The sequence below is a fragment of the Pediculus humanus genome, genomic scaffold, assembly GCF_000006295.1.
Source record: "Pediculus humanus corporis 1103172108265 genomic scaffold, whole genome shotgun sequence".
Taxonomy (NCBI): Eukaryota; Metazoa; Arthropoda; class Insecta; order Psocodea; family Pediculidae; genus Pediculus; species Pediculus humanus.
In genome coordinates this window covers 204,644-220,433 of record NW_002987834.1, presented here as the reverse complement: position 1 = coordinate 220,433, position 15,790 = coordinate 204,644, and the positions used below count along the sequence as shown (strand labels likewise).

Genomic DNA, 15,790 nt, shown 5'->3' with positions numbered 1-15,790 from the left:
TCCCCCTGCCCCCCCCCCCATTTTAATTACCACCGATAATGATTATTACATGGCCCCCACGTTTATTTAACTATAATTTCACGATTATTAATAATGATAATTTAATTTAAACAAGTATGAAATGATTTTCTTTTTTTTTTTTTTTCGATGTTGTATTAAAAATTTCAATTTATACCACGTGACCCATTTAATAAAAAAAATTTTTAACGCGAGTTAGTTACGTTTCGTGTAACAATTAACCTAAAAGTTTATAAAAATAAAATAATAATAATAATAATAATAATAATAATAAAAACTTAAATTAATTTGACCTGGAATTTTGGCAATTTTTTTTTCTTTTTTTTTTTTATGCGAAGCGATTTGATCAACCGAGTGACCTTTTTTTTATAACTTGAACCGTTTTTGAAAGTAAAAGTTATCATTATTATTATTATTATTATTCATATTTGTTACCGGAAAAAAAAATTTTATTATTATTATTTTTTTTTCCACGTTTTTCTCAACCTGTTGCACGAGAAAATAAAAACCAATGAATGAACGAGCGAATGAATGAAAATAATTTTAGTGTCGTGGCGGGAGAAAAAAAAAACAATAATTATTATTATCATTATTATTATTAATTTCAGATCGGCTAATTACAACAATGCCACCGGAGACTGCGATTTATCGGATATGGACAGATTAACCGTGGCTGGATTGGGAGCGTTTCAACCCATGGAAGATTCGGATTATTTGGAAAACAATTGCGTCGAAGAACCTGGAAAACTTTGCGAATTCAAAAAAATATCTGCAAGAATTTTAAAAACCGTCGATTCCGTTTACCAAGACGTAAGTCACGATGATGATAATGATAATAATTACACTCCTTTTCATTAAAAAAATAACCGACCCCTATAATGGCTACCTAATCATTTCTTAAAAATTTTTTTTTGTTCCCCGTTTTGAGAATAAATCAAAATGAAAAAATAATAAATAATAATAATAATAATAATAATGCTAAATTCTTTTTAAATCATTAAAAAATTACTAAAGCAAAAAACAATTGTTACGAATTTTAATTTTTTTTTTTTTTTGACAGTGGTTGGTAGTAGTGGTTAATGATAATTTCATTTTAGGGTCGAATTACAACGGTACATGCACACTTAATGCCAAGTATCACTGTTACTTATAGGCCTTCTTCGGCCTTAAGCTACGTAAAAAAAAAAAAAAAAAAAAAAAAAATTCGGACGGAAATAATAATAATAATAATAATAATAATGACGTTCGCGTGAACTAACGGCCAAACTATCACACTTCTTTTTTTTTTTTTTTCAACTATAAAATTATTATTCTTAAATTTACACGAGAAATTTTAAGTTTCGACAAATTTACACTTAATAAGAGGTGAAACAAAGGTTTATTATTATTATTATTACTACCATTAGTAAATTCCTTCTCAATTTTTAAGTATTATTCAAAATAATAATAATAATAATAATTAATTGAAATTTTTTTTTTTTTTTTTACCGCCTGTGTCCGAAATCTACAGCAGTTAATTCGAAATTACGAAACTGGCTCCAGATTAAAAATCATCTTCAAAATCTTTATAACCCTATAACCTCGGGCATTTAGATCTAAAAAAGATTTTTTCTTTTTTTTTTTTTTTTTTTTGAAAATAACAGGTTTCATCTTTGGAAGAATGCCGTGAACTTTGCTTAAATTCTCCGTATAGATGCAGGTCCTACGATTTCGGAGATACCGGCGAGCAAGTTTGCCGTCTGAGTCACCATAGTCGAGCTACTTTAGCCGACATTCAAGATCCTTATTTAGATGTTCCAGAAGCTGCTTCTTACGAGCTCAGTTCGTGCTATAATGTAAGCATCGAATGCAGATCTGGCGATATGGTCGCACGCATCAAAACAAGCAAACTCTTCAGCGGAAAAATGTACGCCAAAGGAAGTCCGAATTCGTGCGTTGAAGACGTCAAAGGCTCGTTGGAATTTTCATTGAGAATGGCGTACGATGACGTCGAATGCAACGTCAGACAACAAGGACTTGGAAAATACAATAACGACATTGTCATACAGCATCACGACACGATTGTGACGAGTTCGGATTTGGGTTTGGCCGTTTCCTGTCAATACGATTTGACTAATAAAAGTGTTAGCAACGAAGTCGATTTGGGTGTACGAGGTGAAGTCAAACCCGCACTCTCCGAAGAAGTTGTCGTCGATTCGCCCAACGTCGCCATGAGAATCACCGATAGACGAGGAGAAGATCCCAAACCATCGGCTGCAGTCGGTGATCCACTCGCTCTTCGATTTGAAATCCTCGACAAGAACTCACCCTACGAAATATTTGTGCGAGATTTGGTGGCCATGGACGGAGCCGATTCCAGTGAAATTGTTTTAATTGACTCTGAAGGGTGTCCAACTGATCACTTTATCATGGGTCCGTTATTTAAAAGTTTGGATTCCGGAAAGGTAATTATTTACGACTCAAATTACCCGGTTTTTTTTTTTTTTTTTTATTAAAGAACGGGCAATTTTACAAAAAAAAATTACTTTTTAATCTTTCAGAATTTACTATCTCATTTCGATGCATTCAAATTTCCTTCTTCTGAAGTTGTTCAATTCCGTGCCTTAGTAACACCATGCGTGCCAACTTGTGAACCAGCTCAATGCAATTCCGAAGATAGCTCTGGTAAGTTTTTCATCAATTTTGTAACTTCTTTTTCCCAATGTTATGATCATTATTATGTTTTTTTCTTCTTTCTCCTTTAGGTGAGCTTCGATCTGTTATTTCGTTCGGCAGAAAACGTAGAAGTACTGAAACATCGCGCAGAAGACGTTCCACGACCAGGGAAGACATGTTATTGGTTCAATCCATACATATCAGTGATAAATTTGGATTCCCAGCAGCTTCGAGGAACAATTCCGAAAGTGAAACGGTTTTCATACAATCAGAAGGAAACGTAACTTCTTGCATGAACGTCGCATATTTAGCGGTTGCAGGTACTTGAAATCACACCTTTCGTTTTTTTTTTTTTTTTTTAATGCGCGAAAAGGTAAAACATTAAAATTAATTTTTACAGGTGCAATATTTTTGGTGGCTCAGTTGGCAGTTGTAGCCGCATTGGCGTTAGCTTGGCAGAAAAGGAAAAGAGGACTTAAAGATGATGTTTCCGTGAGCATATCGAACGGCATCGTAAACGTAGCGAGAACGGACAGCTTGTGTAAATTATACGAATCTGGTTATGCAAGACGATTTTGAATCAAGGCTCATTATTACTTCTAACTAAGAACTTTTAGTCAACTACGATTTTAAAGGGGGGGGGGGAAGGGAAAAGGATAATTTTTAACGCAAACGCAACAAACAACATCAGACGGTCTAGTCAAAATTTTCAAATTTTAACGAAACACCGGAAACAATTTTTTTTTTTTATACAAATTCTACAAACGTAAAGACTGACGAAAATAACCGATTCGAATCCAACGATTAATTAATAATAAAACCAAATTTTTTTTTTTTGGAAAATTTCACGTGATTTGACAAAAACAAAGCAAAACAAAGGCTAATTGTTTTTTAATGATAATAATCAATCAATGAAAATCAACATCGTCACGCGCGTCGCGAACAATAATTTTTTTTTTTTTTTTTTTTTTCAAAGCTTTTATAAAATCGAATTTGATAATTAGTTCTTAGATTTTAAATAATAATTTCAAACATGTCCCCAAAATGTCCCCACACAAAAAAAAAAAACAAAAGAAACAAAAAAAATTTTTTTGTATCAAAATGCTTGTTAAAATTAAGTAAAATTTGCATGAATTTTTTTTTTTTTTTTTTTGAAGCGAAACAAATTTTTTAAACGTATCCATTAAATTATTTATCGTAATTACTTTTTTTTTTGTTTTAATTATTCTCAATTATTTATTTTTTAAGTTTAAAAAAAAAAAAATGGAATGTAGCATTGCAAATTATTTAATTCATAAAAATTAATTAATGAAAGGTGAAAATTGTTAGGTTAAAATATTTTAAACTTTTTATATATGTAATTACATATACCTGAGATAAGGATGACCTAAATCGCTAAAGAGAGACTTTGTATTTTGAATTTGTTATAATATTTAAACAAATAATTAAATAAATAAATAACAAAGAATCAAAATTAAAAGTCTCTTGAAATTCTTTTTTTTTTTTTTTTAATCATTGTTTTCATTAAATTTTGTTTTTTTCTCTTTCTCTCTCTCTCACTTATTAAAAAGCCATTTTTAATAGCTTGTCCTTGTCTCAGAAAGAACAATTTTAAGATGAATATCTTAAATTATTATTATTATTATAAATGAACTTCCCGCGGGGGGTTTTAAAATTTTTTTTTTTTGGTTGGTTGGTTGTTTTCTTTTTTTTTTTTTTTTTAAAAGTAAAACTCAACGAAAAACTTCAAATAATACTTTTTAAATAAGTTATATAGTATCATTAAGACTTTAAATTATTCAGTGATTTTTTTTTTTTTTTCAGTTAATTTTAAAACATTATAAATTTAAAAAAAAAAAAAAAAAAAAATTGTGTTTTAAAATATTTACTGAAAATATATACGAAAATTTTGAATAAAAATTAAAAAGTTTTTTTTTTTTCCCGCCTTTCATTTTAATCATGCACCGAAAATATTTTTAAACGTGGCAAGTTATTTTTAATTACCATTTTTTAAGTGCAAATATTTAAAATCTATTGTAAAAAAAAAAAAATAGTTAAAAAAAACTCACCCTTAATCGCTGATCAGCTACAGTCCATACCCTGCTGGCGAAATCATTAGAAGCTGCTAAAATTAATGTTCCTGTCGAATCAAAATCGACAGACATGACTCCTGCATTACTACCAATTAATATTCCTTTATTTTCACACATTCCAACTGAAAAAATAAAATATTGCAATTATAAGATAAAAAATTCTTTTAAAGATAAACTTATTATTAATGATAATTTTAAATGTTTAATAATTAAACAAGGTCACTAAAATGCTAAACAATGAAAAACAAAATATGTTTTATGTTTGTTTTACCTTTCGATACATCCCATAATTTGACTTTTCTATCAGCACCTCCTGTCGCTACTAATCTATCAACAGGAGACCATCTGACTGCATTCACTTCGCCATCATGAACATCGACATGTACATAAGGTGAAGTTGGAACAGCTGTGACAGTCATTGGCATGACAAAGGCTACTTCAGGGGAGACTCCTCTGTTTGATTCTTTCACAGCTTCTTCTAATTCTTTTAACATAACAGCTTGTTTTTTTTTCATAAAATTTTCATTTTCTTCATTTAATTTATCAGCATCTTTTGATTTATATTTCATTAGCCTATCGACAAGTCTTTGATTTTCACTTTGAACTTGTCTTAATTTTTCTTCAAGTGATGAAAAAGCTAATTGTAAGGCTGTATGTTCATCTCTAATTGTTTGATTCAGGACATCTAATTCTTTTATATGATTTACATAAAGTGAAACTTCTACTTTGAGACTCTTGATTATTTCATCCTGATTAGCTATTTTAGCATCCCGTTCGGCTATTGTTTTTTTACAAAGTTGAACTTCTGTATTGAGATCTACTATTTGTTGGGCATATTCACCTCTTCTCTTGTGTAAAGATGTCAACTCTTCTTGCTGATGAAGAATTTTTTGTTCAAGTGATTGTATTTTATCCAGATTTGCACCGCTGCCACCTCCACCACCTTCTCTAAATTCCTTTCTAAGTTTTTCATTTTTGATAGTGAGCTGAAGATTTTCATCTCTTAAAATAGTACAGTCTTCAATCAATTTGTTATCTACAAAAAAAATTCAAAATAAAATTCTTTACATTGCCGTTATAATAATAATAATAATAATTACATACTTTACCCGTGTCAAATGTTATACTGACATTAAATATTTGACGTTACACAAAATTTTATAAAATTCATATGTTACTTTTATAGAAAAATTCCAATTTGTAAATTATAATTAAAAATAATTATTAATTACAAAGTATTTTAAATAATTAGGCAAAAAATTATTGAGTATCACAAAAATTTTTTTTGTAAGATAAGATCGGGGAAAAAAATTTGGAGGGAAAGTTTTACATTAATTACTATGGATGTAATTTTCGACCTCAAATGAGACCTTGAAAAAATTAACCTTAGGCAAATTAATATAATATTTAAACAAATAAAATTTTATATTTTATACTTACTGTAGAATATTAAATCAGCAAAATAATTAATTTCATTTCGATTTCGTTTTCGAATTTCTTCAATAATAAATAATTTCCAGTTACTAGATTCTCTGTCAACCATGCTTATTGTTTGTTTTCATAAAACTCACAGCCTTTTAGAATCACTTATTAATTAAAATATTTTAATAATTTTTAACACGGTTTGATTTTAATTAGTTTTACTTTTTTTTTTTTTTAATTTTTGAAAAAAATAAACGCATTTAATAAATGTTATAAATTTATTTTAATCGAGTTTTGTATAATATCTTAACAGGAAATCATTTTCTCCTACTTTTTATCATTTATAAAATTTTAATTTTTTATGTGTTGCAAATACCTGTTGATGATAAATAGGCATGAAGGAAATGATTACATAACTATCGCCTAATAAAATTTTTGAGTTACATTTAAAAAAGATTTTTTGGAATGATAAAAACCATTGATTTGAAAAGTTTTTTCATTTAATTTCTTGTTTAAAAAAAATGGATGCTTATGATGTTGTCGTTGTTGGCTCTTGTATGATTGATTTGATATGGTAATTTTTTTGAACTCTGTTGAAAATTTAAATTTATTTAAAAATCATTTATTTTATTCACTTTATTGCGTATGTTTAAGAAAATTTGCTTATAAAACTTATATTCCAGTAATTAATTTGTAAAAATTTATTTATATAATATAAGTTATCAAAATTCAACTTTTGAAAAATCTAAATAATTTATTTATTATGTGTAGCTACGCACCGAGGTTACCAAGAAATGGTGAAACTCTATATGGTACTAATTTTGTAATGGGATTCGGTGGAAAAGGGTGCAATCAATGTGTTTCAGCTAAAAAATTGGGAGCCAATGCTACGATTATTGCCAGGGTAAAAATATTATTTTTTTTCTAATATTTAAATATTCAATCTTTTTTTAAATCTTTTTATTTTCTCTTAGTAATTAATAATTACATAAAATCAGTTAGGAAATGATTCATTCGGACAAAATTACTTCAATAAGCTTAAGGAGTATGAGATTTCGACAAAATACATCTCGATAACTGATGGCACACCATCTGGAATGGCACAAATCACAGTTTCAGAATCAGGTTTTTGTTTTAACTTTTCTTTTTTTTTTTTTTTTTTGATAAATAATTTTATATTTTTACAAAACAAATATTTTGTTTTTATTTATAATTATAAAATAATAATAAAAAGATGAATTTCTTAGGTGAAAATCATATTATCATAGTTCCTGGAGCAAATAAACAATTAAATGAGTCAGATGTATTGAAAGCTACTGAAGTAATTGAAACTTGTAAAGTTTTAATGTGTCAGTTGGAAGTGTCCGAAAATGCTACACTTAAGGCCTTACAAGTCAAGTCAAACAGTAAAAAAGGTAATAAAATTGTTTGCATTGAAAATTTGTGTTTTAAAATCATTTTATAAAGTTTTTAAAACTTTTTTTTTTTTTTATAAATTTAATTTATTTTTATTAGGAATATCAATTTTAAATGCTTCTCCTGCTAACATAAAAATGAATCCACTATTATTTACACTACCAGATATATTTTGCGTTAACGAAACTGAAGCTGAAATATATACAAATGTGAAAATAAATGAACAACAACATGCTGTCGATGCGATTAAAATTTTATTGCTCAAAGGATGTAAAAAAGTTATTATAACTTTAGGAGAAAAAGGTTCAGTTTATGGAGAGAAAGGAAATTCAAATTTCATTTGTGTTCCAGTTTTGAAAGTGAATGCCATTGATACAACTGTTTGTATTCTTATTATAAAAAATGAAAAAAAATTATAAAATTTTTCATGATTTCAAATATTATCCTTTATTTACAGGGAGCAGGTGATGCTTTTTTAGGTGCATTATCATATTTTTTATCAAAACATTCAAAACTGGACATGGAAGAAATGATTAAAAGAGCCAACAACATTGCTGCATTGTCCGTTCAAAAATTAGGAACCCAAGAAAGCTTCCCTATATATTACGAGGTACCCAAACATTTACTTACCTAAAAAAAATTTTCCATTTGTAGTTTCATTTTAAACGGAAAATAATTTTTGAAATTAATGTAAACCTAATAAATTAATTAAGGTTATCTACATTAATAAAATAGTGTTATTAGTTATTTTAATTTTTTATTATAAATATTTATATACATTTTTTATTTTAAAAAATATGTATTAAGCGATAAAATAAAAATTTTGATATTTACAAAACAAAAAAAAAATTTTAATTTAATTTTAAAACCTACTCATAAATAAATAATTTATAAAATTTTGATTTTTATGTGTACCAATTATTTTAATAACTGATAAATTACATAATATTAACGGTCACATTAATAAATTTGTTTATGCATAACTTTGGTCTAAGTTTAAAATTTTTTTGTTTATTTCATTATAATTTGACAACTGCATTACTTGAATTTCTTTCTCAATATATTTAAGGTTTATTTGGAAATGATAATTAAGCCTGAATGTTAACGAATGTTTTTAATAAGTTATGCAAAAAAAATTTAAATTTTTTTCTATAAATCCTTTTCGAATAAAATGTATCTTTCCAAAATAATCTATTTCCTCTTCATTTTACTATTTTGCTATTTTTAAAAGATTTTTAACTCATTAATTTACTTATAACCTGTATTACTGTCAACAAAGGTTTTTTTTTTTTTTTTTTAAAAGAACTTATTTGGAAATCATCGAGCAGAGAGAAAAAAAGCATTCCTTAAAAATTTAAGTTTGCTGTTAAAAATTAAAATTATTATTAATCTTAATTAATATTAGTTTTAAATAAATGTTACTGATATTTGAATTTTAATTATTGTTTATTTTATTGTAATTTATCGAAAGCAAATTATTTTTTTTTTCTTAAACATGTGAATTATTCTGAGAGGTAATTAAGAAAATTTCCATTTTTCGATACATCAACAATTTTTTTATCTTCTTTATTTTTATTATTTTGTTTATTACTAACAATTTCTTGTTGCATTCTTAAATAATCATCTTCGAGTTTTTTAATATGTCCAATTTGAATTTTAATTTCTCTTTGAGCAGATTCAAGTCTTTCGCATAAAGCTGTACACATGTATTCTGCACCAGCTAGAAAAGCTGCTTCAGTGGTAGAAGTCACAACTTTTTCCACAGAGCTCATATATGAATTAAGTTCGTTAACTGCAGCTTTGGCTTTGTTTACTTTAGCTCTAGTTTCTACAATAGCATCCCAAAGTAAAGGATTGTCTCCTGCAACAAATGATAAGTTCAAATTTATTTTACGATTATTCCAAAAATTATGATAAGTATTTTGATTTCTTTTGAATGTTTTTAAAATACCATCGAATGCTTGTACTTCTTCCAAGAGGGAAAGCATTTGGTTTAAAGATTCCTTATAGGAATTACAAATATCTATTAAAGCTGAGGCCGTGGTGGTCAATAATGTAGAAGCTGAATTTACTGACAAAAGACATGCTTGTTTGATACAGTGCTCATGAGATAAGTTATTTACTTTTGACTGAGACGAATTAATTTCTTCTTCACATTTTGCTAACGATAAAAAAATGGAGGAAAATCCTAAAACTTTTCTAGCGAAATGAGTAGTTTGCACGGGCCTAACCTGATTTAAAAAAAAAAACAAATGGTTATTTTTGTTTTAATTAAATATTTAAACTACAAAATAATTTTTTTAATTCTTACAAAGAGTTTAGAAATATTTATATTGGGAAATTTAAAAATCAAACGACGGAGAGTAAAAGTCATTTTTAAATTTTGAATACGAAAATCATAATTTTAATAAATTTAACGTGGCGCTAGATTTACTAACCAATATGATTTCTATATTAGTTGTTGATTCAAGAAAAATATTTTTAAAAAAAAATTTTTAATAATTTATTATTAACAATTATACTACATTTAATGATTTCTTTATTTTATTCAATAGGAGTAGGTTTTAATACAACTCCAGATGGTGGTTCTTCTAATTCATTAATTCCTTCAAGTCCCTCTGCTTTAGCTTTGTTCCAAGCAAAATAAGTAATTGATTTAAAAGTTCTCGGTTCCCAAATTGCTAAATCAACTAAAATTTTTTTATTTAGAAGTATGTTGGAACGAATTAAACTTTCTTTTAAATAAGGATATGGCAATCCATGCTCTTCACAAGCTGCATTTAATCTGGTTTGAATTAACTAAAAATACAAAAAATGTCACATGAAAAAATTAATTGCAAGTTTTTAAAATACAACAGGTGAATTCTAATAAGTATTTTAACACTGGCAAATAAAATAAAAAAAATTTACCTCTTTTCGAACTTCATTTTTAACATTCCTAGATTTGCAGGAATTGGTTAAAGCTCTGATAACTCGTCTAATAGCAATGGAATAACAATTTTGGTGTCTGCCGACAAAATGCTAAAAAAAAAAAATACACACTTGAGTTAAAACTTTTATTTGCTTTACATATACATATCAAATAATAACCCACCGCAGCAAACTTTAATATTTTTCGCTTTCTCCAAAATCTATCAGTACCTGCAAAAGGCTTAACATGTAATATTTTTTGAAATAAACAAGGTGTTTGAAAAACCATTTTCTATCAAGATTTATAACCTGAATTTTTTTAAATTTTTAATTTCGTGGCATTAGTGTGAGGGCGGCCAGCTTTTAAAACAACTGTGTTTAATACAATTTAAATCTAAAGTCGTTAAATTATTTTTAATACAACGTTAGTTATTATTTTAAAAAATGCAAACCAGTTCAATATCTCAGGTATAATTATAAATTCTTCTTTTATTTATTTGTAAATTAAAAAAAAAGCATTAATAGAGTAAAAAAAATTTTTTTTTTATTTTTGTGTAAAAGCTAAAAAATTTACTTTTAAAAATTACCCTTCAAACTATGATTAATATATTCCAAAAAAATTGAAAAAAATATTAAATAAGCGTTTTTCAAAATATTTTTATTTTTTTTTTACAGGGCTCTTTTATTTTTACTCCTAAAAATTTTGATTTGTCCAAAACACGAAAAAAAAGGAAAAGATCTTCCAGCAAAGAAACTAAAGATAATTGGGAAGAGGCTTTTGATAATGTATGGAATACCGTTTATAAAGAAATAAAAGTAAGTAAAATTAACTATTGTCTCAATCATTTAAAAAAAAAGTTAAAAAAAATAATAGTAATCACACATTGTTTCATAAAAAATGTTAAAACCCTTTGGAAATTATCTGTTTAGATAATTATTTTTAATTTTTACATTTTAGGAAGTTAACGAAAGCTTATTTAAAAATATTTTAGAGGATATTATAAAGCATATTAAAAATATTGATAGTAAAAATGAAAACGATAAACTTGAACATGGAATACTACCATGTGAAATATTAATTACAGGAACTAATTTGCCTGATCACAACCTATTAGTTTCTGCTTTGTGTGACGATATGAAAAAAGTCACACCATATATATCAGTATTGTGGTCAGTAAATTGTGGAAACATTAAAAATACTATCTCTACATTAGCTCAACAAATAATTTCAACAGATACTATAAAAAAACATGATATAAATGTAAATTATTATCAATAACAAAGTTTTGAAACAATAAGTTTTTTTGCATTTAAAATTGTTTTGAATTTTAAATTATGGCTTTTAACTTAAAATATTTCAATTATTTAGAATTGTGAAGCAGAAGATGAAAATCTAAATGATGATAAAAATGATGGGTCTGAAATATCTTTACAAAGTTCGCAATATAATTTGTCTACTCTTACTGCTTGGTATGTGTACCAATCGAAAAATTTAAAATCCAATCCTCCAGTAGTTATATTTTTACCAGATTTTGAAAGTTTTTCATCAAAAGTGCTCTCTGAATTTATTCCATTATTAAGGTATAAATTTTGCTGAAAGTAAAAAAAAAAAGTTTAATATGTTTGATTTTCGAATCATTCGTTATTTATTTCTTTTTAGCTCGTATTCGAGTCAGACTCCATTTATTTTAATTTTCGGTGTTGCTACCACTCCAGGAGCTGTCTATCAGTCTCTCAATCACAGTGTTTTATCATTATTATCAGTTCAAATATTTAAATCAGAATCTTCAATGTGTTTTTTAAATCAAATCATTGAAAAAATTCTTTTCTCCACAAAATGTCCATTTAGATTAAGCAGTAGGTGTATGACGTTTTTAATAGATATTTTTTTGTTTCATTCTTTTTCAGTGCAAGGATTTATACAAGGATTTAAGGTAAAGTTGTAAAAAATAGAAACAAAAATTTTTTTTTTTTTAAAGTTCTATGAATAGTCTTAAAAATAATGAATAAAATAAATAACTAGGTGTATTATTTATTTATCATTCATTTGAAATTCGTTTTTTAAAAATATTAATTATTAATTTTAGTTTTGTATGATGGAACATTTTTATGATAAAAGTCATTTTACATTGTGTTGTTCACCTGAAAATTTAGAAAAAAATGTTGAAAAATTGAGTGATCAAGATGTAGAAAATATGAGGAGGATACCATCTTTTCAAAGATTTGTCGAAAAAAGCACTAAAGAAGACAGACATTTATTATTGTTAAATAATGAACATTCGAAGGTATTTTTTTTTCTTTAAGGTTTTTACCAGAATCATTTTTTTCTTTTTATTGTTATAGTAATATTTTATATGTTTCAGAAAGTTATTAAAAACATGATAAAGGATGTACAGGAACACATCAGTAATTTTCACGTGGCTTTAAAATGTCTCTATATTTTAACACAAGATTTACCACAATATCCTTTGGGAAGACATGTAAGATTCATTTTTAAAAAAATCAAAAACTTTTAATTGATAAATATATATGTATATTAATAACTTTTTATTTAATAATGAAACTTGTGTTAATCAAAAATTTAAATTTTTTTTTAAATTTTAGTTGAGGGAATATTATTGTCAAGCCATTTCGAAAGATATAAAAGAATGTGTCGAATATAAAGAATGCATAAAAGCATTATCATTTCAAACGAAAAAAGAACTTTGGACCAAAATCTCATTGATAATTGATTTCCTAAAATTAAACTCTCTTATAGATATTTTAACATCGGATAATGTCACAAAATTTGAGGAAATTGTAAAACAATTAGAAAATTTCAAGGATAAATTTAATGAAAACTCGAATGCTGCTGTAAGATAAAACGGTTGACTTACTTTTTGTAATAATATGATGTTCTTTTGATATCAAATTTTTTTTTTTGTGTGTGTTTATTTTTTCAGGAAGATTCATCTGATTTTGAAAGTACAAGAAAATCATTTTTAGATTATGTGGAAGAAAATGTATTACTAAAAATGCTTTCACCTGTAAATTTACTTCCACTTCATGAAATAATTTTGTTTGATGATTTACCTTCGATTAGAAGAAGAATTTCTGGGTCTCCTCGCGGAGCTGTGCATTTAGCATTAAATAATCCTCATTATTATTTGGATGTGAGAAAACAATCATTTCCAATTATTTATTTTCATAAATTTTTTTTTCGTTTGACATTTTTCTTTTTTTCTCAGTGCAAGTGTTGCGTTCTTCCTCAGCCTGAACTTGTATTGCCTACTTTACCTGATTTATCAATCGTTTATAAACTTCATTTAGAATTTGGTAAAATTATCAACTTGTACGATTGGCTACAGGTAAATTGTGTTTAGTTAACAAAAATTTTTTTATACACTTGATCGGAATTCTTTTTAAAGGTAATATATATTAAATTTTCTTTTAGGCTTTTGCTGCATGTATAAAACCAGAGTCATCTGAAACTGAAACTGATGTTGATGATGTCATACAGTATCCTTTTATACATAAAACTGATTTCAAGTTCATGAATGTCAATCGAAAACTATTATTTACCTTTAATAGAATATACTTTATATATTTACCTTGACTAAAATTAATAGAGCTCGTTTTATTAGAGCAGTTTCTGAGCTTCAATTTTTGGGTTTCATAAAACCGAGCAGGTCAAAATCAGATCATGTACATCGTTTAACTTGGGGAAATATATAAATACCTATATACATTATTTCACTCCCGGTGAAATTATTTGTACATATTTATTTATTATTATTATATAAAAATAATTATATTGTGATTTTAAATTAAAATTATCAGTTCCTCATGTGATTCAAACTAATTAAAGTAAGAGAGTAAAACTTATTTTATTACTTTTGGCAAGGTTGGATTTATAATGTTGACACAGCAGGCAATTTGTTTTATCAAAAAAAATTTGAAGGAAGGGTTTTCAAATAAATGGATAGTTATAAACAAAGGCATCTATGTAAAAGATTTTTTTGATAAATATTTATTTTAATTATAACCTTTTTCACTTTTGTATAATAAGATTTGATTAGTAAAAGAAGTAATTACAGTTTCATTCAGCCATTTAAACATATATTACATTTATAAAAGAATCAAAAAAAAAAAACTAACCCATAATTGAATGTACTTGTAAACTCATAAATGTCCAAAGAAATGATCGTGTAAATAATTACTTATGAAAATATCGACTGCAACTATGAATTAATGTTTTTTTTCCAAGTTATTCCACCATTCGAATAAAAAAAATTACTACTTTTATTTAACCATGAATTAAGAAAGAGCTCTAACGATAGCTTCTGCAACTTCTACAGCAATGGCAGCCTCATCTTTTTTATCAGGAGAAGCTGAAGCGAGTTCACTTTGAGCTTTAGATAATGATTCCTTGGCTGCATTTGAATCTATATCTTCTAAATAATGAGCTTCTTCTGCTAGTACTTGTACTGAAGAATCTTCGTTAACACATAACTACAAAGAATTGATCATCATACAAACATGAGAATTTTAATCAAGAATTATCATCAAAATGAAAAAAAAAAAGGACTTCTTACAGTTCCACTCGACACAAATATTTTTTTTGAAGAACCATCTTTAAGAAAAACGGTTACAACTCCAGGAGACAGAACACCCAATATAGGTACGTGCTTAGGTAAAATACCAAAAACTCCATTAAATGTTGGAACATCTATTTGTTTAACATCTTCAGCATCGTAAAATACTTGATTGGCCGCAGCTAAGGTTAATGGCATTTCTTTAGCAGCAGCTTCTGCATATCCTCTTTTAATAGAAACAGGTCTAGTTTTTGCAAACATTTGCAATGCGGGTCTTAATTGCCTAATGATACCCGCCATTTTAAATAAATACTAACTGTAAGTAATAAAAATTAATTTTAAATTAAAAAATAAAATATTCCAATATTACAAAATGTAAAATAATATATATATTATTAGTAATAATTTATTTTTCCAGACCTTAAAAAAAAAAATTTATATAAGTGAAAAAAGCAGAAGAGAACTTTTTCCCCTACAAATCAATAGCAGGGAAATTTGTCGACGCGTGAAAATACATAAGAACGGTTTTAGCGGTTAATAATTTTGGTCGTTTTTTTTTTTCAAACTTAAAATAAAATTTAATAAAATGTTCTTTTCGTGCGTGGAACGTGAAAAAAAAGTGTTAAAAATATAAATTAATGTTAAATGTATCGTTAACCAGTGATAATTTTAATGAAGTTTTATAATATTAGTGTAAAAATA

General features: G+C 26.5%; 6 protein-coding genes across 6 annotated transcripts; 3 read left to right on the top strand and 3 right to left on the bottom strand.

Moving 5' to 3' along the window:
• Nucleotides 1–549: 549 nt before the first annotated feature.
• Nucleotides 550–3,252, top strand: Phum_PHUM495750 (uncharacterized protein; the record flags this gene model as incomplete). Its single annotated transcript, XM_002430660.1, has 5 exons — nucleotides 550–828; nucleotides 1,662–2,462; nucleotides 2,559–2,682; nucleotides 2,763–2,993; nucleotides 3,074–3,252. 5 exons carry the CDS (start codon nucleotides 550–552, stop codon nucleotides 3,250–3,252), a joined length of 1,614 nt encoding a protein of 537 aa, XP_002430705.1.
• A 1,431-nt stretch (nucleotides 3,253–4,683) lies between these two features.
• On the bottom strand, nucleotides 4,684–6,309 carry Phum_PHUM495740 (uncharacterized protein; the record flags this gene model as incomplete). The annotated part of the gene is made up of 4 exons (XM_002430659.1): nucleotides 4,684–4,704; nucleotides 4,743–4,888; nucleotides 5,038–5,802; nucleotides 6,207–6,309. The coding sequence occupies 4 exons, from the start codon at nucleotides 6,307–6,309 to the stop codon at nucleotides 4,684–4,686; spliced, it is 1,035 nt and encodes a 344-aa protein (XP_002430704.1).
• Nucleotides 6,310–6,709: 400 nt separating this feature from the next.
• Phum_PHUM495730 (Ribokinase, putative) lies at nucleotides 6,710–8,238 on the top strand (the record flags this gene model as incomplete). Its single annotated transcript, XM_002430658.1, has 6 exons — nucleotides 6,710–6,762; nucleotides 6,960–7,092; nucleotides 7,187–7,313; nucleotides 7,436–7,603; nucleotides 7,704–7,984; nucleotides 8,062–8,238. 6 exons carry the CDS (start codon nucleotides 6,710–6,712, stop codon nucleotides 8,236–8,238), a joined length of 939 nt encoding a protein of 312 aa, XP_002430703.1.
• An 868-nt stretch (nucleotides 8,239–9,106) lies between these two features.
• On the bottom strand, nucleotides 9,107–10,803 carry Phum_PHUM495720 (50S ribosomal protein L20, putative; the record flags this gene model as incomplete). The annotated part of the gene is made up of 5 exons (XM_002430657.1): nucleotides 9,107–9,830; nucleotides 10,043–10,053; nucleotides 10,176–10,403; nucleotides 10,515–10,625; nucleotides 10,699–10,803. The coding sequence occupies 5 exons, from the start codon at nucleotides 10,801–10,803 to the stop codon at nucleotides 9,107–9,109; spliced, it is 1,179 nt and encodes a 392-aa protein (XP_002430702.1).
• Nucleotides 10,804–10,958: 155 nt separating this feature from the next.
• Nucleotides 10,959–14,228, top strand: Phum_PHUM495710 (origin recognition complex subunit, putative; the record flags this gene model as incomplete). The annotated part of the gene is made up of 12 exons (XM_002430656.1): nucleotides 10,959–10,982; nucleotides 11,190–11,330; nucleotides 11,473–11,775; nucleotides 11,884–12,095; nucleotides 12,175–12,448; nucleotides 12,602–12,799; nucleotides 12,878–12,994; nucleotides 13,119–13,367; nucleotides 13,457–13,666; nucleotides 13,742–13,861; nucleotides 13,948–14,012; nucleotides 14,123–14,228. 12 exons carry the CDS (start codon nucleotides 10,959–10,961, stop codon nucleotides 14,226–14,228), a joined length of 2,019 nt encoding a protein of 672 aa, XP_002430701.1.
• Nucleotides 14,229–14,810: 582 nt separating this feature from the next.
• On the bottom strand, nucleotides 14,811–15,388 carry Phum_PHUM495700 (ATP synthase delta chain, putative; the record flags this gene model as incomplete). The annotated part of the gene is made up of 2 exons (XM_002430655.1): nucleotides 14,811–15,005; nucleotides 15,089–15,388. 2 exons carry the CDS (start codon nucleotides 15,386–15,388, stop codon nucleotides 14,811–14,813), a joined length of 495 nt encoding a protein of 164 aa, XP_002430700.1.
• Between the last annotated feature and the right edge of the window lie 402 nt (nucleotides 15,389–15,790).